Source organism: Musca autumnalis, unplaced genomic scaffold (assembly GCF_047663935.1).
Source record: "Musca autumnalis isolate F117 unplaced genomic scaffold, ASM4766393v1 scaffold_1, whole genome shotgun sequence".
NCBI lineage: Eukaryota > Metazoa > Arthropoda > Insecta > Diptera > Muscidae > Musca > Musca autumnalis.
In genome coordinates, this window is record NW_027411644.1 from 183,000,638 (window position 1) to 183,018,695 (window position 18,058).

The window sequence follows — 18,058 nt, forward strand, 5'->3', positions numbered from 1 at the left end:
CTTTGAAAGTTATGAGTTTGGTTCTGAACACTAACACGCCGTGACAACACTTTTTTCCATGTGTTTTTCAAGGACGTGGGTTCGAACCCCAGCCTGGCTCAAGCTGATTTTTATTTTTATTTGAAAACTTTGCCTATTAGGCGAAGGTCATTTTTTATTAATTTTTTAATTAATTTCTCTTTAGAGACGAGCTTACTGACCAAGATGCTTTTTGAAAAAGGAAAGCCGACGATACGAACCCACACAATCACCACTGTGTGACATGCATGTTTCGCCTTTGGTTTAGGAAGGCTCCTCAGACACATCGACTGTGGGGCGGCTTCGCTATCCTCTAACTTATTTCCTCTTTCAAATGCAAGTTGTTTTTTTTTACAAAGTTGAATTTTTTGTTCAAATCTTTGTATGGCTTTCATGACAAACGCTTAGCGTAGCCTTTGAAAGTTATGAGTTTGGTTCTGAACACTAACACGCCGTGACAACACTTTTTTCCATGTGTTTTTCAAGGACGTGGGTTCGAACCCCAGCCTGGCTCAAGCTGATTTTTATTTTTATTTGAAAATTTTGCCTATTAGGCGAAGGTCATTTTTTATTAATTTTTTAATTAATTTCTCTTTAGAGACGAGCTTACTGACCAAGATGCTTTTTGAAAAAGGAAAGCCGACGATACGAACCCACACAATCACCACTGTGTGACATGCATGTTTCGCCTTTGGTTTAGGAAGGCTCCTCAGACACATCGACTGTGGGGCGGCTTCGCTATCCTCTAACTTATTTCCTCTTTCAAATGCAAGTTGTTTTTTTTTTACAAAGTTGAATTTTTTGTTCAAATCTTTGTATGGCTTTCATGACAAACGCTTAGCGTAGCCTTTGAAAGTTATGAGTTTGGTTCTGAACACTAACACGCCGTGACAACACTTTTTTCCATGTGTTTTTCAAGGACGTGGGTTCGAACCCCAGCCTGGCTCAAGCTGATTTTTATTTTTATTTGAAAATTTTGCCTATTAGGCGAAGGTCATTTTTTATTAATTTTTTAATTAATTTCTCTTTAGAGACGAGCTTACTGACCAAGATGCTTTTTGAAAAAGGAAAGCCGACGATACGAACCCACACAATCACCACTGTGTGACATGCATGTTTCGCCTTTGGTTTAGGAAGGCTCCTCAGACACATCGACTGTAGGGCGGCTTCGCTATCCTCTAACTTATTTCCTCTTTCAAAAGGCGAAACATGCATGTCACACAGTGGTGATTGTGTGGGTTCGTATCGTCGGCTTTCCTTTTTCAAAAAGCATCTTGGTCAGTAAGCTCGTCTCTAAAGAGAAATTAATTAAAAAATTAATAAAAAATGACCTTCGCCTAATAGGCAACATTTTCAAATAAAAATAAAAATCAGCTTGAGCCAGGCTGGGGTTCGAACCCACGTCCTTGAAAAACACATGGAAAAAAGTGTTGTCACGGCGTGTTAGTGTTCAGAACCAAACTCATAACTTTCAAAGGCTACGCTAAGCGTTTGTCATGAAAGCCATAAAAAGATTTGAACAAAAAATTCAACTTTGTAAAAAAAAAACAACTTGCATTTGAAAGAGGAAATAAGTTAGAGGATAGCGAAGCCGCCCCACAGTCGATGTGTCTGAGGAGCCTTCCTAAACCAAAGGCGAAACATGCATGTCACACAGTGGTGATTGTGTGGGTTCGTATCGTCGGCTTTCCTTTTTCAAAAAGCATCTTGGTCAGTAAGCTCGTCTCTAAAGAGAAATTAATTATACAATTTTTATTTTTTTGTAATCTAATTTAAAATCATTATCAAAGCGTTCTGGACCAATTTGTTCTCAAATCGCGCCATTTCGGAGCATTTTATGAATTTTTGACACTATTGCAGTTTTTGCTTTTTCTTTATAAACTCGTGAATTTTATGTTTATATTTTTTGTTCCTATCGGACAAAAGAATATGGGGTCATTTGCAACGAAGTCGCGAAAGTTACAGGCTGTTTTTGTTGACTTTGCCTGTGAGAATCGTATATGTTTTTTACAAAAATACAACACCAGTAACACGTGGGGAATTTTGTCCTAATAATGAAAACGCGTTTCTAAGATCGATTCGGTGAAAAAAGTTTCCGCGCCGACTGTAATTACTAAAACCCTTTTATATATTTTTTCTACTTATAATTTTAAATTTGCTTTGTTTGAAACGAATAAATCGATCAGCATATATTTGTGTGGGATTAGGAACCTAATAATATCCATATCCATTTTTAAAGAAATGGTGAACTGTCAACAACAAAATTTTGATTTTAAAGAAAAGAGGAAAGTTTTTTGCCAAAAATCCGTCAAAAATAAACAAGTGAGCAAAGGCTATAGTCGGGACGGAGCCTATTATGTGATACTCTACACCACTACCCCTGTGCCTAAGTTCTTCATTGCTAAACATTTATTTCCTTCTCTCTGGGATAAACATTGCGACATGTATCGTAATTACAAAAAAAAAAAATGGAATATTGGATGCATTACGAACTATTTTGATACCTCCCTTGTTTGACCACCTTCGCCAACCTACTTTACATCAATGTAAAGGCGATATTTTCTTTCTTCTTTGCCGTTATAGTACCCTACGACAAGACGAGATATTCGCAAAAGAATAAAACAATACCCGACCATCACCAAACTCAAAAGGCTTCTTCCTCTCTGATTAAAAAAAAAATGGAAAAATGGGATGTATTACCGACTATTGGGATATCTCCGTTATTTTGCCACCTACGCCATCCTACTTCGCATCATTGTAATGATGGAATTTTCTACTTTCATGGTCAGGCTTTGTTTTTCGAAAGTATCCACCCAAAGCTGTGATATTCGTAATTATAATTAAAATCGCAAAAATGAAAAGTGGGGTTTCATTAGCGACTATTGCGATATATTCGTTGTTTGACCATCTACCACAACCTACTTTACATTGTTAGAAAGGTGATATTTTCTACTTTCATTGTCAAGTTTTGCTTTTGGTATACCCCTTGTAGACGCTGAGATATTTGTTTTGGAATAAAACGTTGACTTTTCCCCAAATAAGTTTTTTGCCCATTCCGACCCCTAAATATTATCCCACCATCACCAACCGACCATAAATAGGCTTCTTCACCTCGGGACCCCCACCAACGCCCAAAATTTGGCGATGATCCGATCAAAATTGCTACCTGTAGCGTGATTACGAGGTTTAGATGGACAGGCGGACGGACACACATAGCCAGATCGGCACGGCTCGTCGAGAATATCATTTTTTTATATGTATATGAGTACGGGTCTACGACTATTATTTCGCTGCGTTACAAACTTTTTGGCCAAAACCAGCTTATAATACCCTCCCCACATAGTGATGTAGGGTATAAAAACTCTCACTTGGGACAAGGTTTGTATATGTATAAAAATTTCACAAAAACATATGAAGATAGGATCATCCATTTTCGAACTACAATGGACACCGCTTTCAAAAAGGCAATTTTAAGAAAAACGCTTTTGAAGTTTTTTTTCATTCATAGGTACATAAGTATTGAATTAAGCTGGTAAGAATGATTAATATTCATATGTATATACATACAAGACCCCATAAAGAATACCGTAAAAGTGTTAAGGAATTTCTCATCAGGTAAACAATTCACATGGATAATAAAATAAAACAAGTATAATACAAATAATCTAAGCCTCTACGCACAATTTGTGCGGCACAACAACACAACAGATTCTTACCTTTGTTGATCTCATCTCATCTCATGTTCCTAGCGGGTTTTGTAGGTTCTCTAGAACTTTTTCAAATGTGGCATTCAATTCCTCCATTAGACTTCCAGAATTCTTCATCAACATTTTGGAATTGTCAGCATCCATCACCATCATTACTTGTTTCAGGTTTTGTTTGCATTTCTTTGAAATCTTCACCACTGCCGACGAAACTTTAATACCGTTTTTGTTGGGTCGACTGATATTGACTTGTAGTTTTTTATCAGACTTTTGTCACGTTTTTTAGATATTCAGCATACATATATCAGCCAAACCATTGAGATTTTCGATCTAATACTAAGACATCAATTGTAACCAAGAAAATAATTAAGAACTCTCTAGTAAATCGTAAAAGTATTTTTGAACATTGTTCATCTCTTATTTGTTATTTTATTGTCATATATTTTGAAAGATACCAATGTACCAAGGAACGGTCTTGGTATCTTGGTCCCTCTTTCATCCCAAGTGGACACTGACCTCCCCGTGGTTTCACCTGGGGAGCTGCCTTTAACACCCGTTAAAGGTAGTGAGCTAACATGTGCCGCGAGTTCACCCAAAAGAACGTTAAAAACTTGGGTTTGGGCGTCGGGTTAGTAACCCTCCCCTAGAAAAAGCAGCTTACTATGAAAAAAACGAAAGCAAAGAAAAACAAACCCCTCTAAAATTGACGAACCCCGTAAAAGTTTTAAGGACCATGATCTGCGAATCTGCACCTGGAATGTTCGCACTCTTTATAGAAAAGGTGTAGTTTACGCATTGGCAGATGTACTTGACATTACTGTAGCGACATTACTGCCATACAGGAAATACGATGGATTGAAAAAGCGTCACAATAACACCATAAGGTGACGCACTGTATTATAGCTCCAAGGCTCAAAGCATGAGTTTGGTTGCGGATTTGTAGTTGGTCGAAGGTACAAACATCTGGTATCCAGCTTCACCCCAGTGAATGAAAGACTAGCTATAATTCGACTAAAAGCAAAATTCTTCAACATCAGCTTTCTTTGCGCTCATGCCACTGAAGACAAGGACGAACAGACAAAAGATATATTTTACGAGCGCTTAGAAGAAACTTGACATTACATTTATTCTAGGCGATTTTAATGCCAAAATTGGAAAGTAGAATATCTGTGGCCCAACAGTAGGGAAATTCTGTCTCCACTGTGAAACATCTCACTATGATATGAGGCAAATAGACTTTGCAGCTGCAAAAAACATGGTAGTTAGCGGTACCAGATTTAAGCATCTCGATATTCTTAAGTGCACCTGGCTGTCTTCAGCTCAAAGAAGAAGTAATCAAAGTGATCATGTTGTGATAGATGGAAGCCATTCATCGAGCGTGTTGGATATACGATCGTTCCGAGGAGCAAACATAGATTCGGACCCCTAACTTGTTGTAGCAAAGTTACGTACCTGTCTAAATGTTGCAAATAAAGCACGAACAGATACAACCCGGAAATTGGACATCGGTAGGCTGCAAATACAAAAGATAGCCACAGCATATTCCATTCAACTAGTCCAAGTGCTTAATTAAAGCACCTCTCGTTCTGATAACATATCAGCACAATGGCAAAGTATTGTCCACTCCATGCATACAGCCGCAAAATCGATACTTGGATACCAGAGACCTCCACCAAGGAATCCATGATATGACCAGGAGTGTCGTGCTGCTACTGAAGATAAAAATGCGGCATACAGCACTACTTTACAATCCGTAGCAACGCGTAGAGCACGAGAGAGATACAGGGAGAAAAGCAGAGAGGAGAAACGCAGGAAAAAGAGAGAAATGGAAAGGCGGGAGTGTGAAAAAATCGAGATTCATTCAGTCGAGAGCCAGAACGAAGTCCGAAAGTTCTACCAAAGAGTGAAACATCAAACTGATGGCTTTGGTACAGACACATTCTCCTGTAGAGACCAGCAAGGTAATTTGGTAACTGATACAGATAGTGTGCTCAGGATATGGAAAGAACATTTTTCCAAACTGTTGGTATCCGATAGTAGGGAAGACGGCGAAGATACCACAGATCCAATCCCAGAAGATGGTATTGAATGTACACCGCCCAGCCTAGATGAGATAAAGACAGCAATAAAACGGCTGAAGAATAATAAGGCAACAGGAGCCGATGGCTTATCAGCCGAGATGTTCAAAACCGGACCCGACACGCTGATAAGGTGTATCTATCAGCTAGTTAGCACCATCTGGTAGAAAGAACGCGTACCCGACGATTGGAACCTGAGCATTCTGTGTCCCGTCCATAAGAAAGGAGGTAAGACTTTATGCCCCAACTATAGGGGCATACGTCTTCTCCCTATCGCCTACAAGAAGATAGTGTCAGGGATATTGTGCGAACTACTAAAGCCCATGGTCAACGAAATAATTGGGCCATACAAATGCTGATTTAGACCTGGCAAGTCCACCATTGACCAGATATTTACCCTGCGGCAAATCCTGCAAAAGACCCAAGAGATGCAGATCGACACCTACCACCTTTTTGTCGATTATAAAACAGCCCTCGACAGCCCGCTTCGTTCATTCGCAAGGCTCATTCGGCTTTGTAAAATGACTCTAACTGACACAAGATCTTCAGTTGAAATAGGAAAGAACCTCTCTGAAGAGTTTTGTACCAAAAGAGGTTTAGGGCAAGGAGACAGCCTTTCGTGTGATCTTTTCAACATCCTGCTAGAAAAGGTTATTCGAGAGGCAAACGTCAAAAGAAGTGGCACAATCTACACCAATAGCCACATGTTACTTGCTTATGCTAATGATATAGAAATCATGGGACGATCAGTAAAAGAAGTCACCGATATCTTTATGAAGGTCGAAGGAGAATCCGCTAAAGTGGGTCTGGCAGTAAAGGGCGAGAAGACCAAGTTGATGGTGTCGACGCGCAATGTGTCCATTGGGATCGGACCAACTGTTGAAGTTGGTTCCTATAATTTTGATGTAGTAAAAGAATTCGTATACATCGGCACCGCCGTAAACACAACAAACGACATCGGTTGTGAAATAAAAAGAAGAATTGTATTGGCCAACAGATGCTACTTTTGCTTAAGTAAGCACTTCAAAAACAAAGCCACAACTCGTCAAACAAAAATAACGCTTTACAAAACACTGCTACTACCCGTGCTGATGTATGGTTCCGACGCTTGGACCTACGGACCAATCTGCGTTGACGGTGAATATCGACGTCGTATGAACCACGAGCTGTATCTGGTGCACAACAAGTGCCAGATGACGGTGCACGCAGAATTGACAGACCTAAGTTTAGATGGAGCAAACAAGTGGATGAAGGCGAGGTATTCCACGGTATTTTCGCACTACTTTCATTGCGTCTAATTTTCTTACTCGTTAGAAAATGTCCTACTTCTTTTTTGTTACAACATTGAAATGTTATCTAGGAGTTTTCTAACGAGTGTTGTTTTTGTGCCTTTCGGTCTATTTTGTTTTTTAAATTTTTAATCGATTTCATTCATTGTGATCTTGACTTTGTAAACCCTATAAAGGACATATAAAATATAGTAATATTGTATTTTGGCCGACGAAAAGAGATGAATAGTTCAAGTCAAAATCGGGAAGCTCGATTTTCACCGTAGACATATGGTCTAGTGGACTTTTTTGCTCAGTACAATCCCAAGAATCAGAAACCCGAAACGCCCATTGATATTTGTTTCCTTCCATACAAATCGCCCCACCCTAGTCTATATCCATCCAATGTCGCGCCAGTACTTGAAAATGACAGTTTGCTCAGCAATCTCTTCAAGTCTTCCACTCGTAGTTCGGTAAACATAATTGTAGGATTATCGCAATCACTTTTCCGACTCCAATTGTTATGGAATTAGTTTTAACTTAACCCGTGTAGACGATGTTTTATTCCGCGATTTGTATTAAAAACAAGTAAGAACGGCGTTAAGTTCGAACTTGTTATATATATATATATATATATATATATATATATATATATATATATATATATATATATATATATATATATATATATATATATATTCAGGTAAATTTATGAAGAAGACTAAATACCAAATTTCTGCATGTTCGGTAAAACAATGTGGCTAACCTTCAAAATACCGAAATTCGGGAGGTACTGTTCCATGGGGGCTATATCAAAACGTCGATCAATACCTACAAAAGACTCAAAGAAGACTAAATACAAAATTCCCGATATTTCGGTAAAACATTCAAAATACCGAAAATCAAGTGGTACGCTTCTATGTGGGATATAGGAACCCGCGGACCTATACTGATAATATTCTTCTGGAATATTTCATAACCACATGGATGACTAAATAACAAATTTCAGTCTTTCGGTGGGATATTGACATCACAACCTTCAGAATTACGAAAATCGGGAGGTACCGTTCTTTGGGGGCTATATGGAAACGTGGACCCTTACGGACGAATTTCAGTCAGAAAGGCTTTTACCTCCAACAAAGACTAAATACCAAATTTCAGCCATTTCGGTGGGTTGCGGCCACAAACTTCAAAATATCGAAAATCGGAAGATACCGTTCTGCGGGGACAAATTTCTGGGAGAAAGTTTTATACCCCCAACGAAGACAAAGCTCCAAATTTCAGCCATTTTGGTTTGACAATGGGGCTAAAACCTTCAAAATACCGAAAATCGGGAAGGACCGTTCTATGGGGGCTATATGAAGGCGTGGGCCTGTACCGGCAAATTTCAGGTGGAAAGTTTTGTACCCCCAACAAAAACTAAGTACCATATTTCAGCCATTTCGGTGGAATATAGAGGACACAACCTTCAAAATACCGGAAATAGGGAGGTACCGTTCTATGGGGGCTAAACTAAGGCGGGAACCTATACCGACAAATTTCATATGGACCGTTTAATATCCCAAATGAAGGCCAAATACAAAATTTCAGCCATTTCGCAGGAATATTGAGGCCACAACCGTCAAAATACAGCAAACCAGGAGGTACCGTTTTATGGGCATAGACCTGTACCGACAAGTTTCTGGAGCAAAGTTGTATACCCCAACGAAGACTAAATACCAAATTTCAGCCATTTCTGAGGAATATTGAGGCCACAACCTTTAAAACACCGAAAATCGGGAGATACGTTTTATGGGGGCTATATGAAGGCGTGGACCTATACAGACAAATTTGATATGCAACGTTGAATATTCCAAATGAAGACCAAATACTAAATTTCAGCCATTTCGGTGGATTGTTGTGGCCACAACCTTTAAATTACAGAAAATCGGGAGGTATCGTTCTATGGGAGCTATGTGAAAGCGTGGACCTATGCCGACAAATTTCTGGGGGAAAGTTGTATACCCCCAACGAAGACTAAGTACCAAATTTCAGCCATTTCGGTGTGATAATGAGGCTAAAACCTTCAAAATACCGAAAATCGGGTGGTAACGTTCTACTTACTAACTTCCTTTGTTGTCCCATTACAGAACATTTGTTCCATAAGCCGAACTAAGAACAGATCTCCAACTCTCTCTGTTTCTGGAATACCGGGCCTTTTCATCTCTTCATCAACTTGTTTGCTCCATCTAAGATTAGGCCTACTGTTCTATGGGGTTCTATATCAAAACGTGGACCGATATAGACAATTTGCAAAACCAAGGAGTAATAGAAACTTCTATACCATATTATAAAGCTCTATCTTAAAAATTGCGAGCTGTATCTTGATTTCAACAGATGGACGGACGGACATGGTTATATCGACTTAGAATTTTACCCCGATTTATAGGGTCTCCGATGAATATTTCGATGTGTTATAAACGGAATGACAAATTCAATTATACCCTCCATATTATGGTGGAAACATCTTTTAATTACGGGTCTACAATGGGTTATTAACTTATTTGATGGCTGATGAAATCAAGGTTTAAAGTTTAAACTGTAAAGTAACAATATCTATAACTGCGGTATACCTAAAATATAATTCAAGCTGATACAGCTTGAAATATATCAGACATTCCGTATAATGCTTAAGTGATTGTATGGTGATAATCACTGGTGATTATTTTCCATAGAGAAATGTCAAACAAGTGAGGCATCTAAGGCTTTTAAGAGTACACACAACAACATTATACCAATAAAAATAATTTGTTTAAGGTGTTACAAAACGACAACAAACTTGTTTGTGCATTAATTAAATAATTTTTCAAATGTGTTGCATAAAATATCACAAAGTGCGTAACTAATGGCGAACATAATCATTTGAAAATGTTTTTCTCCCCCTAACTAATAACCCCTATTTAAAATAATAACAACAAAAAACCATGCTGTTATCATTAAAAATCATTTATAGTTAAATGGCGTAACGTGCTTACGGAAAGAAGCAATATTGAAGGGTTAGAACGTGAACGAGAGGAAGGTCTTTATTGTCCCGAATGTTTGCCATCATGTCAAGATATACGCTATAGTCTATCGGTTATGGCCTTACCAGTTGATGGTTATTCCTTTGAAGAAGGCATTAGGTAAGTATATTCATGTGTGTGTGGGTGTATTGTGGTACAGCATTCTGTTGTCCGTTTGTAATGGTGCATAACATCTGCGCAACCCCTTAAGAAAATGTCATCATGAATAGAATTACAATCAAATGTTAGCATGTGTGTACGAGTACGCACCGTTCAATAAATGTTTTGTTTCCTTCCTTCTGTTTCTAATTTGGTTATTTCTGTTTTTTTTTGTCACCACGTGCGACCCAGTGACGGTGTCTATGAATCCAATTATGCCGATCTATCGGTGTTACGTGTATTTTTCGATGAATCGGCAGCACCGTATTATATGCGTCTCTCAACAAATACCTGGGTGGAATCATTGAGTAAGTTTGAATAAAAAACTAGTCTTAGCAAGAAAATGGATTTTTATTGATTTTATTGGAAAATATTAATGGATTAGCAATTTGAGAGACTATTCTGTTTCAGAGCTATACAATTATTCTAATACAAGATTAACGTGTTTCGTTTGTAAACTGTCATAGATTACCTAAAAATGTTTTGATTAGTTGTGTTGTTGTAAAAATGTGGCTGTCTTAATTGACCTTAGTTGTCTTAAGTAACTGTTAAGTGTTCATAATTGGGGACATGTTGGATTTGATTATATCGCGAGTCTGTATGATGTAATGGACGTAATGACGTAATGGAATTACATCTTGGATATCTTGGCTCTGCCACAAGCAACCCCTGATGTTGAAACGCTAACGTAGAAGATTATGTTCCTTAAATCTTCGAATCTGCTTCTGGAATGTCCAGGCTATAGTGGCCTTTATGGTTGCCCATACGTTTTGGAATAGCCCACATAAACGGTACCCACCGATTTCAGGTATTTTGAAGTTTTCAGCTACATTTCCGGCCCAAATTTGCTGTAATTGTTAATATGGATTCCTAGTGGTCAGAAAACTTCCCCACCACAAATTGGACATTGTATAAAAAGTTAATATTTTTACTTGTTCGCCTTAAAACCTCCCATTACGAATGTGGAGAAGGCTGCCAAAACATGGGTTGGTGAGGGGTTATATCGAAAGCCAAATTCGATCTCTCTCAAAATTCTCCTTGTCTGGAGGAGCTGCATCGGGAAATATTCGATAATAATTTCATAAAGAGCGATAAAAGGGAAATTGACCTATAACACCCACGAAAACAAGCAATCCCACGGCAGCGGGTTTTCTCGTTCCGGCCAGCTTCTGCCACCTCAGTTTACATATGTTTGTATTTGTGTCGTTTTACTGTTACCGGGATGGAGAAAAAACCAAGGACGAATATATTTCTGCTCGGTTTGTCACATCCGCATATTCACAAATATCCAACTTTCGGTGAGATGCAATAGATGTCAGGAGTAGGTGCATCTAAGGCGTTGCTCTGGATTTGTCCACGTGAGGGACTACGACAGGGACATGCTGCGTGAACACAGCCCCCAGTGAGTCGTTGTCATCAGATTACGAAGCTCGCCGCAGTTCTCCCAAAAGCACACAGCAAATAACACCAATGGACTCCGAGGTAAGATCGAAGAAATAGTGGACTTTATTAGCCCGCTTTTGAAAGGTCATAACGTCTGGTCTTGGAGGGACTTTAATGCGCATCATGAGATGTGGCAATCCGTCCCCGGAAACGACCAGAGGGGTACAGCGCTGGCTGAGCAGATTGATAGCTCTACGTTTTGCTCGGTCACTAAAGACGCCCCTATCAGAATTAGATAAGAGTGTCACAGTTCGCCAGACATAACCATCGTGTCACCTGGACTGACAAATTACGCCACCCAGAAACCCGTAATTTCTCTTGGATCAGACCATCTCCCCATAATTGTCTCCATTAGCAGTAGAGCTGGCAAACTATTGATAGTCGCACCATTCGATAGTTCCGATATTTCTTATAAAAATATCAATAGTATCGTTAGTTTTCCACCGCCTGTATTTGAAATAAAAAAGGTGGATTGTAAATGTCACTTATAGTACATTTACATTTACGAAATCGAGTGGATTTCAACTGTCAATTCCTTTGTGTATACGTCAAATGAAATCTCATCTGACATCCATTGGTTTTTATTTGACGTTTAAGCAATGGAATTGACAATTGAAATCGAGTGTATTTCGTAAATGTAAACATAGCATTACATAGATATGCATCAAATTGAATCTACTGGATTTATTGGCAAAGATTCATTTGACGTATATGGAAGTGACACTTGAAATCCAGCGGATTTCCTAAATTTAAAACGCTGTACTTATTAGACCTTTTTGTCGTGTTAAAATGGCGTTTGCATTAGACCTTTTTGCCGGGTTAGCTTTCTTTATGAGGATTTATTTGACGTTTGCGCTATGGAAATAGAGTGGATTATAAATCTAAACGTACTATAATTTGATGTATTCGCAATGGAATTGACATTTGAAATCCAAAGGGTTTGTTAAATCCAGTTATACGTAAACGTACTATAAGTGTGTGTTCCCATAAACAAAAACATGTAAACCTTTCAAAATTTAAAGGGAAAAGTGTTAAAATTTGTTCCTTGGAAATGAACAAAACAAAAGGAAAATTGCTTCATAGTGACATTCTACGGTATGAAAACTATAAAAATAAAAATGACCGAGGACTTTTCAATTCTAACTGATCCAAACAATTTTCTCTTTCTTTTTGCGTCTCAAAGAATCGGATTTTGTCGGATGTAATTTTTGCATAATTTTATTCGAAAGGGATGTCTGTTTCATGTACCAAGTTGATGAAGCTGCAATTTGCTGAAATTGTTAGATACACTCAATGAAAGAAGCAAAATTCGTGAGTAATGTATGACATGATATTGATTCAATCAACATTACCGTATTTTATATATAAACATTTTATGTAAACTTTTTTGTTGACAAAACGGAAGTCTATTGGCCACTCTTTAATTCCCAATTCAAAAGTTTTAATATTTCTAATAACTTGTTTAAGTACAGTTCATTGAACATGTGGTCCTTTTTTATATAAATTGCAACGTCAGCTACCTACGAATAATTGTCTATGTTTGAGGAGATATAACTTTATGGTAACACCATATATCGACAAAATTCTTTCACGATTGTCCTGTTTAAAGTGTTCTCAATAAAATAAAACCATAAAATTTTAAAAAAGTCGAAAACACATTTTTCGATTTTTGTCCACTGGGGCGACTTTGTGCGACGTCGCCATGCGCACCGAACCTGTCGAATTTAACGCCGTTTTTGGACGACGCTTACGATCTGCATTTTTTAGCGAGTGTCGGCCACGATTGAATTCACTAAACCAGTTTTTCATAGATCTATAGGATGGTCCTTTATCGACATACAAATATTTAATTTGAATGTTCACAAGTAAATTCCATTTTTTTGCAAAGTGATTTTTTAAGTCACTGTAAACAACACAACATTTGACAACGTTTGACAAAATGTCCTGAGTACACATAGGCTAAAAACTGTCTGGCGCCTGGTAACACGCGGTGTTGCCTAGGGCTGATAGTTTTCGTGCAGCCCTCGGTTTTAAAGCATTTGTACTTTGTCATTGTTAATTTGTAACGATTTCCATTATCTTTTGTGATTGGTCCAATGAATTTTAAAGTTAACTAACAAAATGCAACTATGTAAAATATTTATTCTACTACTATTGTAAAGCAACTCATCATTGTTTATATATAATTGTTCCACAAACATCCCAGACGAGATGTATTGCCGCTTCCCAAAAGTAGTACCTAAGCAGTTGGAAATTCAATAAAGTTGCTCAGTTGGCGATATACAATCTAACGCGTTATCTAACCGCCAGATAAGATCACAAAGAGTAAAACTACCTCAGTTAGTGATCTCCATTCTAACATGTTACGTAACTATCAGATAAGATCACAATGATACAAATTGCACATTCGACAGTCAACATCAATCCTCGCCTGTGTTTTAATGTACAATCCATAGACACTATATTGTTATAGGTTTAATACCTACCTGTCCAGGATGAAATTTAACTTTTTATAGGGAATATACCAAAGTGTACATCGAGCTTAATATTTTAGGTGGATGACATACAAAACTTCCCCAGACTAACTTTACCCTTGTCCATGGTATGTACTAATTAATTTTTATGTATTTTCTTCATTATCTTCACAGGTACCGTTGGTAATATAGTATCAATCTGTATGGGATTCTCCATGGTAGCAATATTGGAATTGTTGTATTTCTTTTTAAAGTATCTATTCTTAGCTCTCAAAAAACACATCACTCAAAATGCAAAACCATCAAAATGGAGAAGAGCTTCACGTTTGAGTAAAGAGGATAATCCACCATTGTATATTTGCCCTTAAACATGATTATACTACCTAAGAAATTAAGAAATGTGTAATTTTGTTAATTGTGCTTGATCTCGTAAAGAAAAATGCACCAATAACTGCACTCTTGATTTAAAGAATAAAATTTCAATTTATTGTATGCTTAAGCCTTGGCGTTCTAAAAATATGTATTTGTGTTTAAGAGGATATATAAGTATATTGAAATACAATGAGGTAAGGGCGTTTTCAACATGATATATTTATATATGTGTATTAATGTGAATTGGCCAGAGATGTTTTCCGTAAATTTCCAATTCACTTATGGTAAGATTATTAAAGGTTTCTCAGCTTTTCGTTTATTGCGTTTATTCTCATCCGATGATCCATCATTACGTAATGCCGCAAAGAGTTGTTGCAGAAAGAAGAAAACTACTTCACCAATTCCAATTAATGAAAATCCAGCTATAACACCACAAATGCTGCCAATATAACCTGCGAAAGAAATATTAAATTATGCAGATTAATATGAAAACAGATAAAGAGAAACAAGGAAAAAAGCGTTAAGTTCGGCCAATGACAAGCTCAACAACAACTGCAGCTTACAGCGTTGTGGTGATTTCAACGTACTGAGAAAGGATAGCACCAGAAGTGGAGGTGGGGATTAGCTTTCCTATTGCACCAGTCTGTTCAATACAGACCTATCTTGCTTGATCCTAACTCTAATGACCCGTGTGGAACTTCCAAGGTAGAGTTGTTGAACGTATACATCCCGCATATAAATAGCTGCATCTCAGGTTACGTGCCTGACATTAGCCCTCTTTTGGAAGGTCATAACAGTCTGGTCTTGGGGAACTTTAATGCGCATCATGATATGTAGCATTCGGTCCTCGGAAACTACCAGAGCAGATTGATAGCTCTACGTTTTGCTCGGTCAATGAGGACGCCCCTACCAGAGTTAGAGGAGAGTGTCACATTTCGCCAGACATAACCATCGTGTCACCTGGCCTGAAAAATGATTTCACTGGCGACCCGTAATTTCCCTTGAATCAGACCGACCATATCCCCATAATAGTCTCCATTAGCAGACCGCCCGATTTCATCACTTCTGAAAGCCGCAATTTCGTCAATCATGGGAAAGCTGATTGGCCGAGTTTCAAAGAGTTCACCAATCACCGCTTCAGAGAACTGTCTAATCCTTCTGATGTTCGGGTAGCGGAAAGAACGTTCCGAGATATCATCACTGCTGCAGCCGCTCGCCATATACCTGCTGGTCGAATACCCGAAGTAAGACCAAACTTCCCAGCAGAGGCGACGGGATTAGCAAATGAGCGTGATGAGCTTCGTCGAGCCAACCCCAGAGTCAGAGAGCTGACACTGGAAGTTAACAGGCTTGTCGGCGTGCATAAGCGGAACAAGTGGTTAAATCATCTGAAGAGTTGCAACATTGTTGCCGGTATAAGTGAATTGTAGGCAACGGTTATGGGCCAAATACGTACGGTCCGTTGTGTCACGTGTTGCGCGTTGAAGACAACAACCACATGAAAAATGTGTGAGTGATGCCAAGTTTGTTCTTGAAGTGTTCATGTGGTTGTTGTAGCGCGACGCTCAACGCGCCGTATGTGCCGAGGGCTTTAAAGCTGAAAACACATTTAACTTTTGAGTAAAGTTTTGTGTCATTTCTGGTAGAAGAATAGAGAAAAAACTGAGACTTGGCACTTTGTCTTTATTCATCTACCAGAAATGACACAAAACTTTACTCAAAGGTTGGATGTGTTTTCAGCTTAAGTCACTTTCGAACCCCGGAAGGAGGGAAGATAGGTTACGTTGACTGACCCGAAGAGGTGCGCAAGTTATTTAAATTGACAGTTTATCGAGCACCCCGAGAGTGACAGGGCGAAGAGTCGCATCAGATCTCTTTCTGCCGAGGATGTACCGCCACAGTTTACAATGGATGATGTTGCGAATGCTATCAGGAACGCTAACTTATCCAAAGCGTTGGGCCCTGATGGAATCTCCATGGTTATGCTGAAGCAGTTGGATAAGCTGGGAGAGGTGTATCTCACTAAAGTTCTCAACATGTCGCTAGCCACTTTCATTGTTCCCGATGACTGGAAAATGGGCAGGATGGTCCCGCTACTGAAGCCAGGCAAGGAATCGTACAGCAAAAGTGAATCGTACAGGCTGATTTCGCTCTAGTCTCAAGTAGAAAAGACCCTTGGGGCCTTAGTCCTCCCCAGCGTCAGAAATAGCTATCCAGTTGTCGATCACCAACATGGATTCCGTAAGCAGAACAGCACGACAACAGTGCTGCACGCCTTCTGCACACATATTTCTCAAGGACTCAACCAGAAACTACCGTGTGATAGAACAGTAATGGTGGCGCTTGACTCACTGTTTGAGGACATTGAGCAGTAGGGTTATGACTTTTTGACATTTTTCCTCAAAAATGATTTCCTGTAGCAGGGATGAATGAACTTTTGTCTATTATTCACTATGCTATCATTTATTCCATTGAAATATAAAAAAAGTTCACGCACAAATCGATTTTATAAAAATAATTTTTTGAAAAAATGTATGAAATGAAAAATATTTTTTTTTCAAAAAATAATTTTTTGTTGCACGAATGAATAAATATAAGCCTACTAATAACTATAATAACGTTTTTTTCCAATGTTTAAGACTGTGTCTTATTGGGCTGCAAGGTCTAATTTTTTCAAATGAAATTAAAAACTATTTATTTCATTTTTTATCCAACGTTTCGTCGGTATTTTCCAACTTCTTCAGGGATATTTATTTAAAATCTGGCAACGACAACGAGATGGTATAAAAATATTTTTGTTACTTTTACATTTTGTTTTTGGAACATAGCATTAAGATATGAAATACTTACAAATAATTTTTCGTCAGTTTTTTACATTTAATATTGTCAAGTGGAGGTTAAATAAAATAAACACTACAATTAAACTAAACAATAAATGCAAAAATAATCGAAATTAATGTAAGTATATAACAGGGTTTCCTTAATACTAGGGTATCACAGAGAGTAGGAATACGATTAAAAAATTGCTATGGTGTAAATTGCGTTTGTTTGGTCTTTATCATCTTTTCTGTTTATTGCATTTCTTATTTTTTGTTGGATTCTTATGCTCTCCAACGTATATCTTTTATTCTCGATTCTCTCTTTGTCCAAGATGTTGACATTTATAAGATCCGCTTTGTGGCCTTTCTCAACGCAGTGTTGTGCCAAAGCTGTTGTTTGTTTACCTTTTTCTATGTCTGCTTTATGTTCTGATATTCTTGTGTTTAAGCTTCGCTTTGTTGTCCCTATATAAACTCTGCCACATTGTTCCGCTGTGTTCCCTTTACATGTTATTTGATAAACTACATTATTTTGGTCCCCCTTTTCAATTTTCGTTTTTGTTTTTGTGTATAAGCATGATGTTGTCTTGTATGGTTTGTATGCCACAGCTGTTTCTTCTTCATCCATAATTTGTTTAATTTGTGTTGTTTCTGTAAGTTTTGGGATATATTGAACACTATA

At 38.1% G+C, this 18,058-nt stretch overlaps 2 protein-coding genes across 8 annotated transcripts in view; one reads left to right on the top strand and one right to left on the bottom strand.

Annotated features, from left to right (window-relative positions):
- The window catches only part of ppk22 (pickpocket 22), a 51,699-nt gene extending 37,055 nt beyond the window's left edge, over positions 1-14,644 (top strand). Inside the window, exons 9-11 of the mRNA XM_073961160.1 lie at positions 10,061-10,229; positions 10,461-10,576; positions 14,360-14,644. Coding sequence (XP_073817261.1) covers positions 10,061-10,229; positions 10,461-10,576; positions 14,360-14,553 — 479 coding nt within the window. The 3' untranslated portion in view covers positions 14,554-14,644. The remainder of the gene's footprint in view (positions 1-10,060; positions 10,230-10,460; positions 10,577-14,359) is intronic.
- The window catches only part of ppk24 (pickpocket 24), a 396,134-nt gene continuing 392,720 nt past the window's right edge, over positions 14,645-18,058 (bottom strand). For all 7 annotated transcript variants that reach the window (XM_073959181.1, XM_073959182.1, XM_073959179.1 and 4 more), the window contains one exon: positions 14,645-15,009. In XM_073959181.1, the coding sequence (XP_073815282.1) occupies positions 14,837-15,009 (173 nt within the window). In that variant the 3' untranslated portion in view covers positions 14,645-14,836. The remainder of the gene's footprint in view (positions 15,010-18,058) is intronic.